At 45.9% G+C, this 18,190-nt stretch overlaps 1 protein-coding gene across 3 annotated transcripts in view; it reads right to left on the reverse strand.

Annotated features, from left to right (window-relative positions):
• Positions 1-18,190, reverse strand: part of Zfat (zinc finger and AT-hook domain containing) — a 204,933-nt gene that overhangs the window by 102,173 nt on the left and 84,570 nt on the right. For all 3 annotated transcript variants that reach the window (XM_074069270.1, XM_074069271.1, XM_074069269.1), the window contains exons 6-7: positions 7,384-8,837; positions 6,323-6,555 (exon numbers count right to left, since the gene is read on the reverse strand). In XM_074069270.1, coding sequence (XP_073925371.1) covers positions 6,323-6,555; positions 7,384-8,837 — 1,687 coding nt within the window. The remainder of the gene's footprint in view (positions 1-6,322; positions 6,556-7,383; positions 8,838-18,190) is intronic.

The following is an 18,190-nucleotide window of genomic DNA, read 5'->3' on the forward strand; positions in this document are numbered from 1 at the left end:
ACACACACACACATATGTAAACTTAAAATACATATACACTGACTATGACCCATTCATTTCCAGAAAGATATTGAAGGAAACTTCCTCTATTTTGTTTTTTGCTAGAAATACATTGCTTTTTTAGCTTATTTCCAACAAGTAGTAGATGTAAAGGGTTTTTTGTCTGTTTATTTTTTTAGTATGTGTATCTATTTACCAGAAACAAAACAAACAGAAAAAATAAAAGTATATGCTTCTCAAAGATCAAAGCTGAGTTTTCTGACATTTACTGAGAAGCCATCAGACTGTGGATGAATACACCACCACTCTCATTGTTAGTACTCATCCCCCAAAGAACAGGGGCTGGAAAAGGAAGAAGGGAAAGAAGAGCAGTGGGAGCTACTATAGTTATACTGTGGACCTGGGACCATGCTGTATACCTTACAAACACTATCTCACTGCATTTCCATGGCAACCCTGAGTTGCTGTCCCCATTTCCAGAAGAAACTACAGGTTGGGAGCATAGCCTCACTCCTAAGTCTTCAAAGCCACACCAATATGCTGACTTTTGGGCTTAGGCTGCATCTGTTACACTGCTCTTAGTGTTCAGTACCTGTGAGGTCTTCTAAGAAGGAACACTAGCCAGAGGCAGGAGGAACTTCCTTGAGTCACAGATCCACCAAGCCCACCTTAAATTGAGACGGAGCCTAGAGCCCTGAAATCTCATTCTGTGCAATTGTCACCATGGGTCTGTGGTCCAAGAAGTCACCAATTACATCACTTAGGTCAGCGGCTTGCAGAATTATTTAATGGGGCCCCCAGGAGGTCACAGCACCCCCAGAGCAACTGACACACACTGCCATGAACACTTAGCACTGAAACAAAGGTCTGCTACGACATTCTCTATTTCATTTTAGGATAGCTAGTCATGGCTCACACATCTGGTTTCACAAGCCTCTAGTGCATCACAACCAATAAATCTTGTCTTGGTGAGAATGCTGACCTGCGTGTTCTGTACCGATTTCCTGATTTAATCCTCACAATCCTGAGAGGCAGAGGAAAGTACTTTATCTCATCTCCATTTTACAGATGAGAAAAGTGAAGCTCAGAGAGGCTGAGCACTTTGACCAGAATCACAGAGATAGATTCAGTGTTAGAGCTCAAGCACATTAGCACTCAACACTCCCTCTCTTTCTATTAAAATCAAATTTTCTCAAGTCTCTTCTTCACAGTTTGCACAACAGTGTAAGGAAAGGATTTGTTCTGGAAGGGTTGTTGACTAATTCCTTTATTAGGTCCCCAAATTTCCTTGATGCCAATATAGTCAGTACAAATAGGTTCCTCCCCTGTGGATTCAATCAAAATGCTCAAAAATACTCAAAAAAAAAAAAAAAAGTTAATCTGAGCCGGATGCCAGTGGCTCATGCCTGTAATCCTAGCTAATCAGGAGGTAGACATCAGGAGAATCATGGCTCAAAGCCAGTCTGGACAAATAGTTTGTGAGACCCTATCTTGAAAATACCCATCACAAAAAGCTGTGTAGGCCCTGAGTTCCAACCCAGTAGCACAAAAAAAAAAAAAAAGTTAGTATGTACTGAACATTTACAGATTCTCTTTCCTCATCATCCCTTAAACTAAAAACATAACAACTATTTATATAGCATCTACATTGGATCAAATCTAGAGATGATTTAAAGCACATGGGAGGATGTTCGTACGTTATATGTAAACTCTGTATTATTAAGGGCCTATAGCACCCTTGGATTGTGGTGTGGGGTGGGGGCTTTTCTGCACCAATCCCCATGGATCCGGAGGGATGAGTATACATTCTTGACTATGAGTCAACACCTCACAGTTAGTAATGGGAAAGAGGAGGCAGAAGGAGAACAACTTCACTGTATGAATACATTCCTTCTAAATGTTAGCTGAATCCTTAGCTAAGAAGTAATTATCAGAGGCACAGAACCTGGCAATTTACCAAATTATCCCAGAATCCTAATACAACTGTACTGGACTTGGATAAATAAGCCTATGTGAGGACAGAGCACTTCTACTTCACATGTCCTTATTTTTGCTCTGCATGGAATCTATACTCAAAGCAGTAAATGCCGGAACAAATAAGAAATTACAGACAGAATGGTAACAGACCTGGTACCATCCCCAAGGTCCTAAGTAACCAAACCCCATGGGAGGAGCAAGAGATCACCTCAACTCCCATGCTTTTCCCAGTCAGAAAATTTCCACTGCCTGACCCAGCTGGACCCTGTCATGACCAGAGTGCTCAACTCAACCACCAGGCCATTTACTAGGCACTTCTATAGCACAAACATGTTTACACAATCTCACTGCAGCTCACCTACATCCAAGAAAGCAGGGTGGTGTTATTCACTGCACTTTTCCAGAAGAGGAAAAAAGAGTTCAGAAAAATCAAGCAGTCAACACAGGCTGTAGTACTGGAGCTGGAGCCCAATCCTTGATTACAAATCCCCAATTTTATTCACTCCAAGCAAAAATGATGGCACAATGTCAAGAACAGTGACGAGGATGGGACAGTGAAGATGGCACAGCTAAACATGGATGTATGGGCAATTCATGGCAATGAAGAAAATGGGTGGTTTCTTAGATGCTTCAAAATTTTGAGAACTCTTAAGAAAAGTTAGCATTTAGCCTCCAAGAGTTAACCTACATGTGTTACTTGTGATTTCGCAAAGAATTAACTCAAATCCTGTGGATTTAAGATATTCTATAGTTGGGTGTTCCATCTCAGTGAATTTACCGCTAAAAATAAATCTTCTAATGTCTATCAACTCATGAATGGATAAAGCAAAAAGCACTGTACCCATACAGTGGAGTACTATCCAGCTATAAAAAGGAGTAAAGTATTAACATATGGTACACCATAGATGAACTAAATAAACCAGACATAAAAGACAGTCTCACATATATATTTTATGATTCCTTTTATATAAAATGTCCAGAACAGGCAAATCCATAGAGATAGGAAGTGGATTAGTGGTTGGCCAGGGCTCAGGGAAAGGGAAGTAAGAAATGACAAATAATGGAAATGGGTTCCTTTTTGGGATAATGGAAATGTTACAAAATTCATTAAGTAATAGTTGGATAGCTCTATGAATATACGACCACTGAATTGTACCCTTAAAAGAATAACTTTCCTTGCTGACACCAAACTCTATGTAAAATATTGGAGACAGCACCTTCATTATCAAAGCAAAAACATCCACACTCAGGGCCAGCAGAAGACTTTTCACTATCAACATTCCTGAAGTACCCTTGGCTTCATTATAGAAACGAACTGCAGACTCAAAAGACAAATGTCATCTAAACTCAAAATACTGGGAGATGCTTTCATCAATTATACTATCTTACCATAATGTCAAACAGTCCTCCTGCTTCATGTGAAATGCTTAGTAATTTAAGGTCCTAGCATAAAAGCAAAGGCTTCCCCTTGGATTGTGTCATGGATGCAGCTGGGTATTTCTTCCCTGTCCTCTTTCCTGGCCCAGATCTATTTTTCAACCTCAGAGGAGAGTCTGCTGATTTCACCCACCGTCCACCCCACCACATTGACTTGTTTATCCTCCACAAGACAAAAAGTGCCTTGTAGGCAGGTAACAGTCCTACTCATATCTGAAAGCCCAATGCCTGGTATGCAGAAGACAAGTCCTTTAGCTCCAGAAGCAGAAGTAGGTTGTTCACATTTAAAAGTGTTTTAATTGGAAGAATTTCACATACCAGCAAAGGAAAAGATGGAAATTGAACTTTAACAACTTCTAAGAAAATGCGAGTGCTAATGAGAAGCAAGGATAGCATCCTCTGCTACAAGGTTAACTGAGTCACACTGCTGTACTCAGCACACTGCAACAATGTGCAGACATTCACTAATATAGCACAAGGCACAGCTGCCACTTAGCAGCACAGAAAGTACCCATGCAGTCCCCACACCATGAGGCAAAGTCTACCTCACGCTCCTTCAGATGCTGTGCAAGTATCCAAAGACTCACCAAGAATGGTGTGGGTCACGCTAGCGATGGACCTGACCACAAAGTAGATAGCATGGGGCTGTGACGAGTATGGCTCCAATTCTGTCTCTCCCTTACCAATAGTATGACCATGAACAAGTTACTGGGTGGCTGAGATACCATACTTCTGATCTGCCCCTTGACGGAAGTAATCCCCAACTTTCAGAGGAGACACGAGATTTAAGCAAAACAGTACAAGGATGCTGTCGAGAGGTAAACACGGCAATTTACTTCCCTTTGTACCACATTTATTTCCACCAGATGCCTTCTTAGGTGTTGACAGTGGTAAGATAATCTCTTTAAAGTAAGATTCACAACACGAAAGAAGAGAAATACCAATTTATTACAATGGAAGCATATGAATTCAAGGACAAAATCTTAGAGCATGCTCCTGACACTCTCCTGTTGACCCAGGGCCAGAAAATAACTGGGCTGAACCAGAACCCTGGAACACACACAACAAGAAAGCAAATCCTGAGTGTGGGCAAAGTCCACTTGCAATGGCCTTGTTGTTGCCATTCATTAGCCTGGATTCAAAACTTCTAAATCTGTAATGATACGTAGAATAAACAGTAGCTAGTAATAGTCAATAGTGCCTACTCCAGGCCAGGCACTATTCTGAGACATTGGTTTATATTCCTTCATTTCACTGAGCCCTGGCAAACTGAAGCACTGAGTGTTTACATGACTCATCTCAAGGCTAAGCACATGTTAAATGGAGGAGGAGCCAGGGCTAAAACCCAGCAGTCTGCTTCCTGGTCTCTACCATTACACTTCAAGGTTTCTCCTCACAAGAATGTGCCTGCACAGGGTCTTAACTCCTTCTTCAGATGACTTTCCAGGAAAGTCACATAAATGACTTCTGCCACCTCACTGTTCTCTGCCCTAAGAGAAAACTAGAAGTAATGCCAACCTAACCACAATTCCATCAGAAGAGATTATAAACCACATGCCATCGTGCCCTGCTTAGAGGGAGAGAGAGAGGACAGACACAGAAGGGGTGAACAGAATAAGACAGAAAGAAAGGGAAAAAAAATAGGAAAAACAGGGAAGGTGAGAAAAGGTAGACTAGGAAGTACCAAGTGACAAACTGTAGTTGGTACACAGTCAACTACATGACAAGCACTGTGCCAAGTTCTTTATCAAAAGCATTTTATTTTAACCTCCCCAAAACCACAGAGGTGCACACACATATACAAATAGAGGTATGCACATACACATGTGCACGTATGCGTGTGGCATGTATACACATGTGTGCATACACATGGAGATATTTATCAGTGCATGTATGCGTGTACATGTAAGAAGTAGATGTTAAATATATGTTTTATGTAAAAGGCTACCAGATCTCAGAAAGGACATGTGACTTGTCAGGGCCACAGAGCTTGTGAGAGGGAGGGAGACAGTTTCAGAATCAAGACCTTAACTTCAAAGCCCAGGTCCCTACCCCACTATATCCAATACCCTGACTTTGCCTCAGTGACAAACCACTGGAGTGTTAGTGATTTCTACAACAGAAAACCCTGGCAGCACACCCAGTTTCTGAAGCCTCATTTTGTGCTGTCTGTAGCATAAAACAGCATGCAATTAAAACAGAGCCACACCTAGGGCCAGGTGTGACTTTAAGAAGTCTCAAATCACTCTCAGGTGTCAGCCTCTTGAGTCAGATTAGAATTTGCAAAAAGAAACATGCATTCATTATGTTACATGATCTCCTACTAAAGAAATGGACAAATATGGCCACAGTGAATATGAACACCTGAATTAACATATCGATTTTTTAATTACAGTGCTTCATAATACTCTCTATCAGTGTTTATAATAAAAGATACCATAATGTCACAACAGTCATCATCAACATTCTCTGTGCTCTTACTGTGTACCAAATATTGTTCATAGTACAATTAACTAATCTTATCTCATTATGATTTAATCTCCCAACAAGTTTTAGGTGCAGCTATTCTTATCCTTGTTAGTAATTCTTTAAATTGTCATTTACAAAATCCTTGCTTCTTTTCTATTCTATAAATCTTTCTTCAGTAAACCTTCTCAGATTCTAACAAATTTGCACAAAAAGCAAATTTGTTTAATCGGTTTTCAATGTAGCAGAGCCTCTTGCTGTAAAAGGACCCTGGACCGAACTCTTTGGAAAGTGAAGAGCCTACAGTGAGAAAGCCCTTGCTGTGTTTTCAGGTCTGGATTCAGGTGGACGACCTGCAGCAGGGACACCTCCACAGGCATAACTTTGAGAAAGCAATGAGCACCCAGGGTAGACAGGGCTGCCGCTTGGGCTTGCTACTTACCAGCTCTGTGTGAACTTTAAGATGTGCCTGCAGCTTATATTTATCTGGAGTCGAGTAGTCACAGCCGTCAGTGGGACACTTCAGCAAGATGTTACTGTGTTTCTGAATTACATGGCGTTTAAGGCAGTTTTTGGTGATGGAAGAATAATGGCACTGGGAGCAATAATACAGATGTTCCCGGGTGTGGGTGCGGACATGCATGTCAAAATGCACTTGGTACCAAAAAAGTTTGCCTAAAAAAATATTTTCATATGAGAACAAGGAAGTTTCTTTTATAATGAATTTGAATTTTTTCTAATTATTATTATTATTTTTAACTACCAAATTTATCTCCCTTGCGTGCTTATCTGGGGCGCCCTTCAACGTTCTACCACATTTCTGTATGGAAATTACTTTTCAAAGGTGGCAAGTTGCCAATATTAAGGTTGCTACCATGTTTCACATGGTGTCAGGGCTAGAGGGAACAGGAAAGAAATGTTGATTGAGGACCAATTATGGTGCTAAATACTACATTCCACATGCACAGATGGAGGAGTCTCTAAAGCCTTGCTGACACTCCCGGGACACAGGGTTTGGAGCTGGCCTTCCTACTGCCTGCACCGCCAGCATCCCGGGAGATGCAGAAGCCAAGTTCTCACTGTGAGCCAGAAGAGAGCTGCCTGGAGCCTCCCTGCAGAGAGCTGCAATCCCTTTCAGCCCTCTCTGCTCATCTAGAATATGGCCACAACTGAAAGCTCAACTGGACACCTGTCATATGTCAGAATAAAGAGTCTTCCTGGTCAGAATCTGGTAGAGGTCATGGGCAACCCTTAGCATGCACACCTGACTGTGCCAGCACAGTCAACTGTGCGTCACCCTGGCTGGCTCCACGAACTCCAAGTGCTACCTGAAACGCAGGGCTCGCTGCTTCTATCTAGCTTGGAAGTGGGTGGCTCATTTAGGATGTGTCCTTTCCAAAGAGCTCCAGAGGAACCCGAGTGACCACAGCATGATGGGCGTGGATGGGGCTGCTGGGAAGGAGAGCTCCACTCAGTGGCGCGCCTGGAGCTGTCTTTCCTTACCACAGTATTCACACTCCAGGTCTCCATAAACCTTCCTGATCCTCTCGCACAGGCTGGTGTTCATTTGCTTCTTCTGCAGACTGTCCAGGACCTTCATGAAGGCAGTGCTGCCAGGTCTATGCTCTGAGGCGGGTCTGCAAGAGTCAGGATGGCACATGACAATATCCCCACCCCCAGCCACTGCAGGAAGGAGGGCCGAGGCTTCGGCTAGATTTGACCTGAGACATCTGCTAGGATCCGATTCACTGACTCGTGGGGGATCCATTTTCTGTACTTCACCTGGAGGGCTTTCAGCACACTGGGTCTCCTGGTTCAGTCCAGCACTTTTGGCCTTGGACAGCAGTAGTGTGACTTCTTCACCCTGAGTCTGAGCTGAGCCTCCATGCTGGGTGTCCAAGGCCTTCTCGGCAGCAGCATGAGCCTCAGCAGAGGAGGTATCATTTTTCAACAAAAAGTCATCAGAAACCACTGCAAGAGGGTGCAGGTCTGAGGAGACCACAGTGGTTTCCAGCTCACAGGGTGGCAGGGCAGCACTTTCAGCTGAGGGAGTGGCCAAAGGCATAGCTGGGGTGGGCTCTTCCCCAGCGGTCTCCAGCTTCTTCTGGCCCTCCTCAGGCTGAGCCTCCTCAGGACAAGCCTCCTCTTTCAGCACATCCATCCCCTGGCACACAAACTCTTCTGCTGCCAGCTGCAGCTGCTCCCCCAAGGCCTCCTGCTGGATGTCTCCACCAGGCTCCAGGAGGCAGAAGCTCTGGTTGATGGAGCTGGTAAAGACCAAGGCCTCCTGAGCAGCCCCATGTGCCTCCCTGATGTGCGTGCGCAGTCGGATGGAACTGACAAACTTCTTGAGGCATATGGCACAGACATACACAAAGGGGTGCTTCCTGACATGCAATTCCAGTGCCTGGTATTTTGTGGCCCCATGGCCACAGAGCTCACAAGCAAAGGGCCACTTGTCTCCGTGGACCAGCATGTGACGGTCACGATCCAGTTCATTCTTGAACTTGCGCTCGCAGATGTGGCAATCATAGAGCAGCTGCCGCTTGCCCTCCCTTGTCATCAGGCGGAGCTCATCCAAGGCCTCCTTGACCTTCTTGTCCTGTGGGTCATGCGTGTCCCGAATGTGTTTGATGAGGTTCTTGACATCAGAGTACTTCTTCTTGCAGAAGCGGCAGTGCTGCTTGATCTTCTTGTGTACCCGCTCGATGTGCACCTTAAGGTGGCCCTTGCTGAGGCATGTGAAAGAGCAGTAGTCACAGGCAAATTTCTCCCCAGTGTGCTTACGCAGGTGCACATTGAGGTTGGCCTTGATGGCGCTGGCATAGTTACACTGGGGGCACTTGTACGGCTTCTCATTGGTGTGGATCCGCAGGTGGGCCTGCAGCGAGTGCTTGAACTTGAAGACCTTGTTGCAGTATTCACAAGTGAAGATTTTCAGCTGGGTGGGACCTAGCCTAGAGACAGATGGCACAACAGTTACTTGTGGAGACCTTGATCCCTCTGAATGGATACAATACCAAAGGCTTTGCCATGAACTGAATGGGGGCAGAGGAAGCATGGAAGCACTCATTCATTCAGCAAGCAAGCTGGAAGAACAGGACAGACCAGGCACAAGAGAGAGGGGGCCCTGATCTTTCAGAAGCTCACAATCTAGGGGAAGAGAAGACACGCCAGCAAGTGTTGCATGAAGGTATGGTAGGCATTAAAAGGAGGGGGAAGGGGCAAAAAGAACTCTAATCTAGATGAAGATAGCTGGGGAAAACCTGCTGAAGAAATGTCTGGGTTGAGGGAAGAAAAGGAAAAGGTACGTGGCATGAGTCATCGACACATACACAACAATAACAGCATGCTCCACAGCTAATTTGTATGCATTCTGTATATTTTAACCTGACCAGTCCTAATAGCAAATTCAGTTTCCATAAGACTAAACACAAGTCGCTTGCTCAACTGCTTTGATAATCCAGACTTGTCAATTCACTCAACCAACTTTTGGGGTGGCTCTCTCTCCTTTCTTGCAAGTTTCCATGTGAGGGCCATTCTCCAGATGTTTGTTTCTTCCCAGGAAAAGAGAACTAATATAGTTGAATGGTGAGTGTGGAAGAGGACCTGGAATTCACTACCTGGTGAAGATGTGCCTGCCTGTGGTAAGCAGGAGTTTAGCTTGGTAGGCAAGGAGAAGCCTAGCAAGCAGCAGTGCAGGCTGCCTGACACTGCGGCACAGCTCAGAAAGCTTTGCCCTTGACTTGTACCACATTCTTCTCTCCCATAGCTCTGTCAGCAATAGAGTCAATGACTGAGTCACTGTCTTGCTCTTCCTTCATCACAGCTGGAGAGCACAGATGGGGAAAACAGCATTGTCACTTATTAACCTCGTTCACCATTTCAATAAATAATTCCCATTGATTAATACCTACAAAGCCTGTTGCAGACATGTTAGATTTTGTGTATGTGGTGGAGAATAAAAGCATGGCCAGCCTCAAGCAGTCTGTCTCTTTCAGTGGGGCAAGGGATATGGTAAATAAGAAAGTAGTAGTTATAACGATAATAGCTAACAGTTTTTGAGTACTTACAGAAAACTCTGTGCCCACTATAATTCCAACCTATTATTTTATCCACTTTAGAGATAAGAAAATGGAGTATCTGCCCAATATCATATGATTAGTAAATGATTTAAGCCCAGGACCTCTACTCTCTCTCAATCCTATTCATTTACCCTCATCCTCCAGACTGCCTGAACTTGCTGTTGCCCAGCAATGCCTCCCCAGTCTGACTATCCACATGGAGAAAGCTCCCTGAACAAGGCCTCCATTGCTGTTGAAATGGCAGGGTCTTGTTTCTAAAATCAGAAAATGACAGTCAGAAAAGTAGGTCAACATGTACCAGCAGAGAAGACCAAAGAAACAGGTGAGGCTTCCTCTCTGACCATAACTGCTTTTTCTGGATCATGTGTCCAGGTTACTCAAGAAAGACCTATGGCATACTAATAAGCATATACTGCTAATAATTACACACCATTAAACTATACTTACCACAACTGTGAAGACTATTTATGACTAGCCATACAACTATGTCTTTAAATTAAAAATAGCTAAATGGCTTGCAGATCATAAATACCAGAGGGTACAACTCACATGGTGTAATTAAAATATTCAAATTTGAAAGTCGCTAGTATGGTTGCATGCTAAGCCCAAGGCTTATTTAAGGAAAGTAATTTGGATCCTTCCCAAATGACAATGATATCCAGGAGGTGATACATTTTACTGAAATAAAGAACACCAAAGAAAGAAGCCCTGGATTCATAACATTAATTAAATAAATCACAGTATGTCCTCCTCTACTACAAAATCTAAATGGTCCTAGGAGAATCTTTTGCTCTGTGTTTTTGTATCATTAGGAAAATACCTTGTAGAGCCCTGAGTGCCTTGCTGCTGGAAGAGGATGATGGATCTGATGAAAGTGCCAACCAGCCTACATTTCACTCTAGGCACAAGCCACTGCTGATGACTGTGGACAGTGCACAAAGCTACTGTGACCATACCACTTCTACTAAATTATTTTATTCCAAGTGTTCCCTATTCACAGAGAGAGCAATTTTCATCATGGCATTCTAGAAAGAATTGTGGCAGAACTTTATAAGGTCAGACACCTTACTGCAGTTATCCCATCTCTGCAAATCCATCTGAAAGAAAGAATAGTAAGTGCATATGAAGTTGCTCATTGCTCGTTTTCCATAATAGTTAAGAATGGCAAGCTGTTTCAAGGTCCCAACATAAGGAACTACCTTGTTTGCACATTTATTTCATTCATTAGTTCATTCAAAAAAGGGTTTCAGAAGATGGGAACACAAAATGGAACAGAAACAAATCCAACCCCCGCTCTCTGGAGCTCACTCTGCTAACTATAAAAGTCAGCATAAGGACCATCAGCTTCTAGTCAAGAAGGAAAAGGCAAGATGCTCTAACAGTCCAGTTCAGGGCAAACTGACCTGATCTAAGAGATACTGAAGGCCTCCCAGCACATAGGACATGTAGGAAAGAGCTGAAGAATGAGCAAGACTTAACTAGGCAATGGGGAGTGAGACATCCAAGAAAAGAAGAGGCATTTGGAGAGATAAAATAGGTCAAAGGGCCCAGGTGACCAGAAAAAGAGAACCAGGGTATATGGTAGTGACAAGGCTTGGAGAAAGCAGGAGCCAGACTCTCAAGACCTTGCTCTCCTAAGAGGAAGGAGAAGCCTTCAAAGGTTACAACTGGAGCATTTTAAAAAGATTTCAGTGGATTCTATGTCAAGAGTTGAGTAGATTACATTACCTCCTCATGAAGTGATACAGGACTATGGAGCAGAAGGTTTGTGATTAATTTGAGTAACAAGAGAGGTATGATGTGACTGTTTTAAAAGCAAGATACAAAATCACATGTTAAATATAAACTCAATTTTATAAAAATGAATGTGCTGGGGAAAAGGCCAGAAGGAAATACATCAAAAAATAATAACAGTCTTTGAAAAGGCAAATTATTTTCTTCTTTATATTTCTGGACTTCCAAAATTCTCTATATAATAAGTCTACAACATATTTATATGGGAGAAAAAATACATAACCTAAAAATCTTAACCTGTATTGCAAAGCAAAATCTTCATGCAAAAACACGCCTTTGTTTACTATGTTATCATTTAGACAGTAACTATTAACAGAATGCATGACAACAGGAATATAACCTAGATGTTTTGATTAAATTTTGAATATATTTACCTGTAGCTATATTAGCATTTCGCTGAATCCCTCCCCAGCAGACTGAAATATTGTGAAGATAATTAGTTAAAGTCTACAAATCAACCTGAGCCTTGACAGAGAATATCATGAGACCTAAGTCTATCACAGATAAAGGAGTAAGAACTTTTATGACTTCATCAATAAATCCAGTTGTTCACATTTATAGGAACAGAGAACTTAGGCTGCACATTAATGAAGCATTCCACATGGCACAAGAGTATAACTTAATGCACACAACATGTGCCCAACACTATGCATAGATGTCATCATTTAGTCTCACTACTAAACTAAGATTCTGTTGGACAATCTTACGCCAGTGCAATAGATGGTCAGAAGCAAATGAACTTATATCAAGGTGTAACAGAATGTAAGCTTCATCAAGGCAGGGGCTGGCTCTGTCTTATTATTCGTCATGTCACCAGTGCCCAGTACATAACAAGTGCCCAGTTTGCTGGGCCGATCTTATATATGAGTCTAGAGCCAACCCAGCTTGGTTTGGTTCTAAAGCTTATGCTCTACTCAAGAATACCTTATCTTCCCTCTTCTAGTGAAAGGAATAGGAGGTCTCAGCGGGCCCCAACCCCCTTGTTGGAGAAACCAGTACCAAACATCCCATGTAGATAAGATAAGCAATGCGGCAGGGCTCAGTTAGGGCATATAGAATGTGGGGAATGTGAGCGGGGGGTACATGCAAGATGTGAAGTACGTGCAAGATGTGAGGTACGCGCAAGATGTGCTCTGCCTGCTTGCCCAATGTTGATAACGAAAATATGCATGCCACCGCGGTCTATATAAGATTTCCCCTAAAGAGGCTCAGGGTCGTGTTTTCCTAACCGGTCCTGCGTGTCCGTGTGGGAGCTCGACCCTGGCTAGCCAGCCCAATAAACTCTGCTTTGTTGATTGCATTCACGCCTGGCTCTCTGTCTCTCGGGGGAATAGGATTCCGGGTCCTAACATTTGGAGGTCCCACCGAGATTTCATTTTCTCGAGAGACAGAACCTGCCTGCGAGAAAGCAGGGGCGATCCCAAGTCCTAGGCGTTGGGAGGGGATCCCAGACCCTCATTTGGAGGAACTTGAGTGTTCCATTTGGGCTGCGGCGGGGATTCGGCCAATCCCCAGGGAGATTCATTCTGGGAATCTCGCAAGGAGGACCACAGGGTCCTATTGGGAGAGGCTTTCCTCTCATTTGGGCTCGAGCATTTTAGGAACCCTGGCGCCAGGTGAAGAACTAATTGAGCTAGTCGACCGACCACCCGTCAAGTGGACGCCTTTCGGCCTGATATCCCAGTTGGACGGTGAGGAGGTTGAATGGGGTGCGCACCAGTGTGAGAGAAGGACCGGTCCGAGTGAGTGCTGGAGAGTGTTGTGTGTGTGTGGAATTATTGTTGCCTTTACCCTTTTTGTTCTATCTCTCTTGGTGTTTGAGTCTCCTTCCACAATGGGACAAGGACAAACAACCCCAAAGTCTCTGATCCTTTCTCACTTTCCAGAAGTTAAAGAAAGGGCCTTAAATGCGGGTCTGGTCATCAAGAAAGGTAAGTTCGACACCTTTTGTTCTGCAGAGTGGCCCACCTTTGGAGTCGGGTGGCCCATTCAAGGTTCCCTCTCCCTAGACCTGATCACTAAGGTTAAAGCAGTCATTTTTCAGCCAGACAATCGAGGCCATCCAGACCAAGTTCCTTACATTTTGGTTTGGGAGGATCTGGTGAGGAACCCTCCCCCTTGGTTAACAGTTTTTCTGACCCACCCCTCCAGTTCGGCCCCCGGGGCTAAAACCCCAGTCACGCCCGCCTTGGTCATAAAGGAGGAGGAAAAACTTCCTCTTCCCACCTTGACCGGTCCTCAAATTAGGGCATCTCCTTCACCATCTCCGGTCTTACCAGAGAGTTCCCCCCTTTACCCATCCCTCGCAGGGGCAGAGGAAGATCGGCCGCCTCCATACGTGACTCCCCCTGGCCAAGCCAGTGCCCCGGAGGAGGAAATTTCCTCATCCTCCTCAACAGGACTGGCAGCAGGAGGAGGAATGGGTCGAAGACTTCGCCCCCGAGGATCCGGGAAAGGGAGGGGGAAGACGGGCCCCCCTCATCAACACAGGGGGAGGAAACTGTCCCTACACTTCCAGTCCGGATGGTGGGCCAAGGGGGACCGGGAGGAGGGCAACAGTTTCAGTACTGGCCCTTCTCCTCCAGTGATCTATATAACTGGAGGACGCAGAACCCGCCCTTTTCTGAAGACCCCAAGTGTCTCATAGATCTCCTGGAGTCCATCATACATACACACCGTCCCACTTGGGATGACTGTCATCAGCTGCTCAATACTCTTTTTACGACGGAGGAACGAGAGCGCATCCTCAACGAAGCAAGGAAGAACGTCTTGGGGGATAATGGGAGACCCACAACTCTCCAACCGGCCATAGACGAGGCTTTTCCCCTACGCCGCCCTAATTGGGATTTCGGGACCGCAGAAGGTAGGGAGCATCTTCGGATCTACCGCCAGACTCTTATGGCCGGTCTCCGAGCGGCCGCCAGAAGGCCCACCAATTTTGAAAAAGTGAAAGCAGTCGTTCAAAGGGAAAACGAAAGCCCAGCCGGTTTCTTAGAGCGCCTCTATGAGGCATACCATCAGTACACCCCTATTGACCCTGAGGCGGACCTCCACCGGTCTGCTGTGGTACTCTCATTCATTAATCAGGCAGCTCCAGACATTAGGAGAAAACTCAATAAACAGGAAAACTTAGGGGAGATGACTATAAGGGAAATGCTGCAGGTAGCGGAAAAGGTCTTTACCGCTAGGGAAACTCCAGAAGAAAGGGAGGAAAGACAGAGAAAGGAAGACAGGGAGGCCCAGGAGAAATTGAGAAAGGAGGACCGGGAGTTCCAGGCTAAGGAAAACCGAAAGCAACAGAGAAATGGCTCGTATTTTCCTAGCGGGTGTCTGGGACCAACCCAGGGGAGGGGGCCACGCCAGGACCCCGGATAAGGAACACTGTTTTTACTGTAAGGAAACGGGGCATTGGAAGAGAGAATGTCCTAAGTTAAAGGGAAGAAGAGGGTTTGGAAGGAGACCGGGGGAAAACAGGGAAAGGGAACGAGCAGTAGAGCAGGCCAGAGTCCTCCTAGCCGGAGAAGAGGACTGAAGGAGACGGGGCTCAGACCCCCTCCCCGAGTCCTGGGTAACAATGCATGTGGAGGGGAAGCCGATGGGGTTCATGGTGGATACCGGCGCCCAATATTCGGTTTTAAACAAGGCACATGGACCTTTGAACAAGGCACGAACAAGTGTTGTTCAGGGGGCCACCGGTACGCAGTTATGTACATGGACTACCAAAAGAAAGGTGAACTTAGGAAAACACCAGGTCACACACTCCTTCTTGGTCGTCCCTGAGAGCCCCGCTCCCCTGCTCGGACGGGACCTACTCACCAAAATAGGGGCCCATATCCATTTTGAACCAGATGGAATAATTGTGACTGATCGAGAAGGGAGCCCGATTCATGTCTTGTCCCTATCATTGGCTGACGAGCATCGTCTGTTTGAGAGTCAACAGGAACCAGGAGGGGACATGACTCATTGGGTAAAAAGATTTCCCACGGCCTGGGCGGAGACTGCGGGAACCGGCCTCGCCAAACACCTCCCGCCCGTAGTTATACAATTGAAGGCTTCTGCTCTCCCCATTCGGGTGAAACAGTATCCTATGCCTGAGGAGGCCCGAAGAGGCATAGCCCCTCATATCCACAGGCTAATAAAGGAAGGAGTACTGCGACCTTGTCAGTCTGCCTGGAATACTCCTCTGCTCCCCGTCCGAAAGCCGGGAAGCGGGGACTATAGGCCTGTGCAAGACCTACGAAAGGTAAACGAGCGGACGGAGGACATTCATCCCACCGTTCCGAATCCCTATACCTTGCTCAGCCACCTACCCCCCTCGCAAGTATGGTATACAACCCTTGATTTGAAAGATGCTTTCTTCAGCATTCCATTGTCAGAAATTAGTCAGCCGCTATTTGCTTTCGAATGGCAAGAAGATGGGGGCCAATCCGGACAGCTCACTTGGACCAGACTGCCGCAAGGATTTAAAAACTCTCCCACCCTGTTTAATGAGGCCCTGAGCCAGGACCTGGAACCTTTTCGTCGGAGCCACCCACGAGTCACTCTATTACAGTATGTTGATGACTTACTGTTAGCGGCAGAAACCCGAGAGGAGTGCATCAAGGCTACTGAACACCTGCTAACGGAATTAGGTGAGCTGGGGTATCGGGCAAGTGCCAAGAAAACTCACATCTGTAAAAGGTCAGTGACATATTTGGGTTATCGGATTGCAGATGGGGCAAGATGGCTGACTGATGCCATGAAACAGACTATTCTGGCTATCCCATCCCCGACATCCACTAGGGGGGTGAGAGAATTCCTGGGCTCCGCGGGGTTCTGTAGACTCTGGATTCCAGGATTTGCGGAAATAGCCAGACCCCTATATGAGGCCACCAAAGAAGCTCCAGATTGGAGTTGGGGAGAGAGAGAACAACAGGCCTTTGATCAGCTAAAAGACGCTCTTTTGCAGGCCCCTGCCTTAGCCTTGCCAGATCCTACAAGACCATTCACTCTGTTTGTAGATGAGAAAAAGGGGGTAGCCAAAGGAGTCTTGACCCAACAGCTAGGTCCCTGGAAGAGACCAGTGGCATACTTTTCCAAGAAATTAGACGCAGTAGCGGCAGGATGGCCCCCCTGCCTCCGCATCATAGCGGCCATTGCTGTGCTGGTGAGAGAAGCCGATAAACTAACCTTTGGACAGGCCCTCTGGGTAACGGCCCCTCACCCGGTGGAGGGAATCCTTAAACAACCCCCTGGGAAATGGATGACGAATGCCAGGCTCACCCACTACCAGGAGCTCTTGTTGGATTCCCCTCGGATCACATTCACAGATCCCGTAATCCTGAACCCTGCCACCTTGTTGCCTAACCCGGAACTGCAGACACCTGTCCATAACTGCAAAGAATTCCTCTCCGAAGTTACACAGGTACGGACTGACCTAAAGGATACCCCCCTGTCCGGCTGCAAATTAAACTGGTACACGGATGGAAGCAGTTTTTTCCAAGATGGAGCCCGAAGGGCAGGGGCAGCTGTAGTCGACCAAGAAGGAAATACGGTATGGAGCAGCACCCTCCCACCCGGAACATCAGCCCAAAAAGCGGAATTAATTGCCTTGGCAGAGGCCCTGGAGAGGGCAAAAGGAAAGCGAGTCAATATCTACACCGATAGCCGCTATGCTTTCGGTACCATCCATGTCCACGGGGCCATCTATCGCGAAAGAGGATTCCGCACAGCAGAAGGAAAACATCTAAAGAACCTAGCCGAAGTCCAGCGTCTATTAATGGCAGTGGAAAAACCGAAGGCAGTGGCAGTGATGTATGTCCCAGGCCACCAGTCTGCCAAGACGCCGGAAGCTGTCGGTAACAACAGAGCAGATCAAGAAGCAAAGAGAGTAGCAATGGTGAGTCCTCCCATGGAGACAGGGCAACCTTCCACGGTTGCGGCGATAGACGTGCCGGTCCCAGAGCTCCCTCCGCTACCCCCCCGACCAGAATACTCCACAGAGGATTTCACTTGGATGAGAGCCCACTCCCCCTTTAGAGAAGGGGAAGACGGATGGAAAAGCGACTTGTAAGGCAAGTTAATTCTGCCTGAAAAACTCGGACGATTCCTGTTGGCTAATTTACATAAGTCCACCCATTTGGGGCGGAGAAAATTACTAGACTTGTTGACATCTGCGCAGCTCCGATTTCCGAACCAGACCATAGCAGTCCGCCAAATTGTGGAAGATTGTGCCAGCTGCACAATCATGAAACCAGGACGAAGGGAGGGGCACCATACAGGTACTCGGGAACGGGGGAGGGCTCCGGGAAGAAGTTGGGAAGTGGATTTTACTGAGGTAAAACCGGGAAAGTTTGGGTACAAATATTTGCTGGTATTCATAGATACCTTTTCAGGCTGGGTGGAGGCTTTTCCTACAAAGAAGGAGACGAGTCAGGTAGTGGCAAAGGCTT

Source organism: Castor canadensis, chromosome 3, assembly GCF_047511655.1.
Source record: "Castor canadensis chromosome 3, mCasCan1.hap1v2, whole genome shotgun sequence".
In the NCBI taxonomy this organism is placed as follows: domain Eukaryota; kingdom Metazoa; phylum Chordata; class Mammalia; order Rodentia; family Castoridae; genus Castor; species Castor canadensis.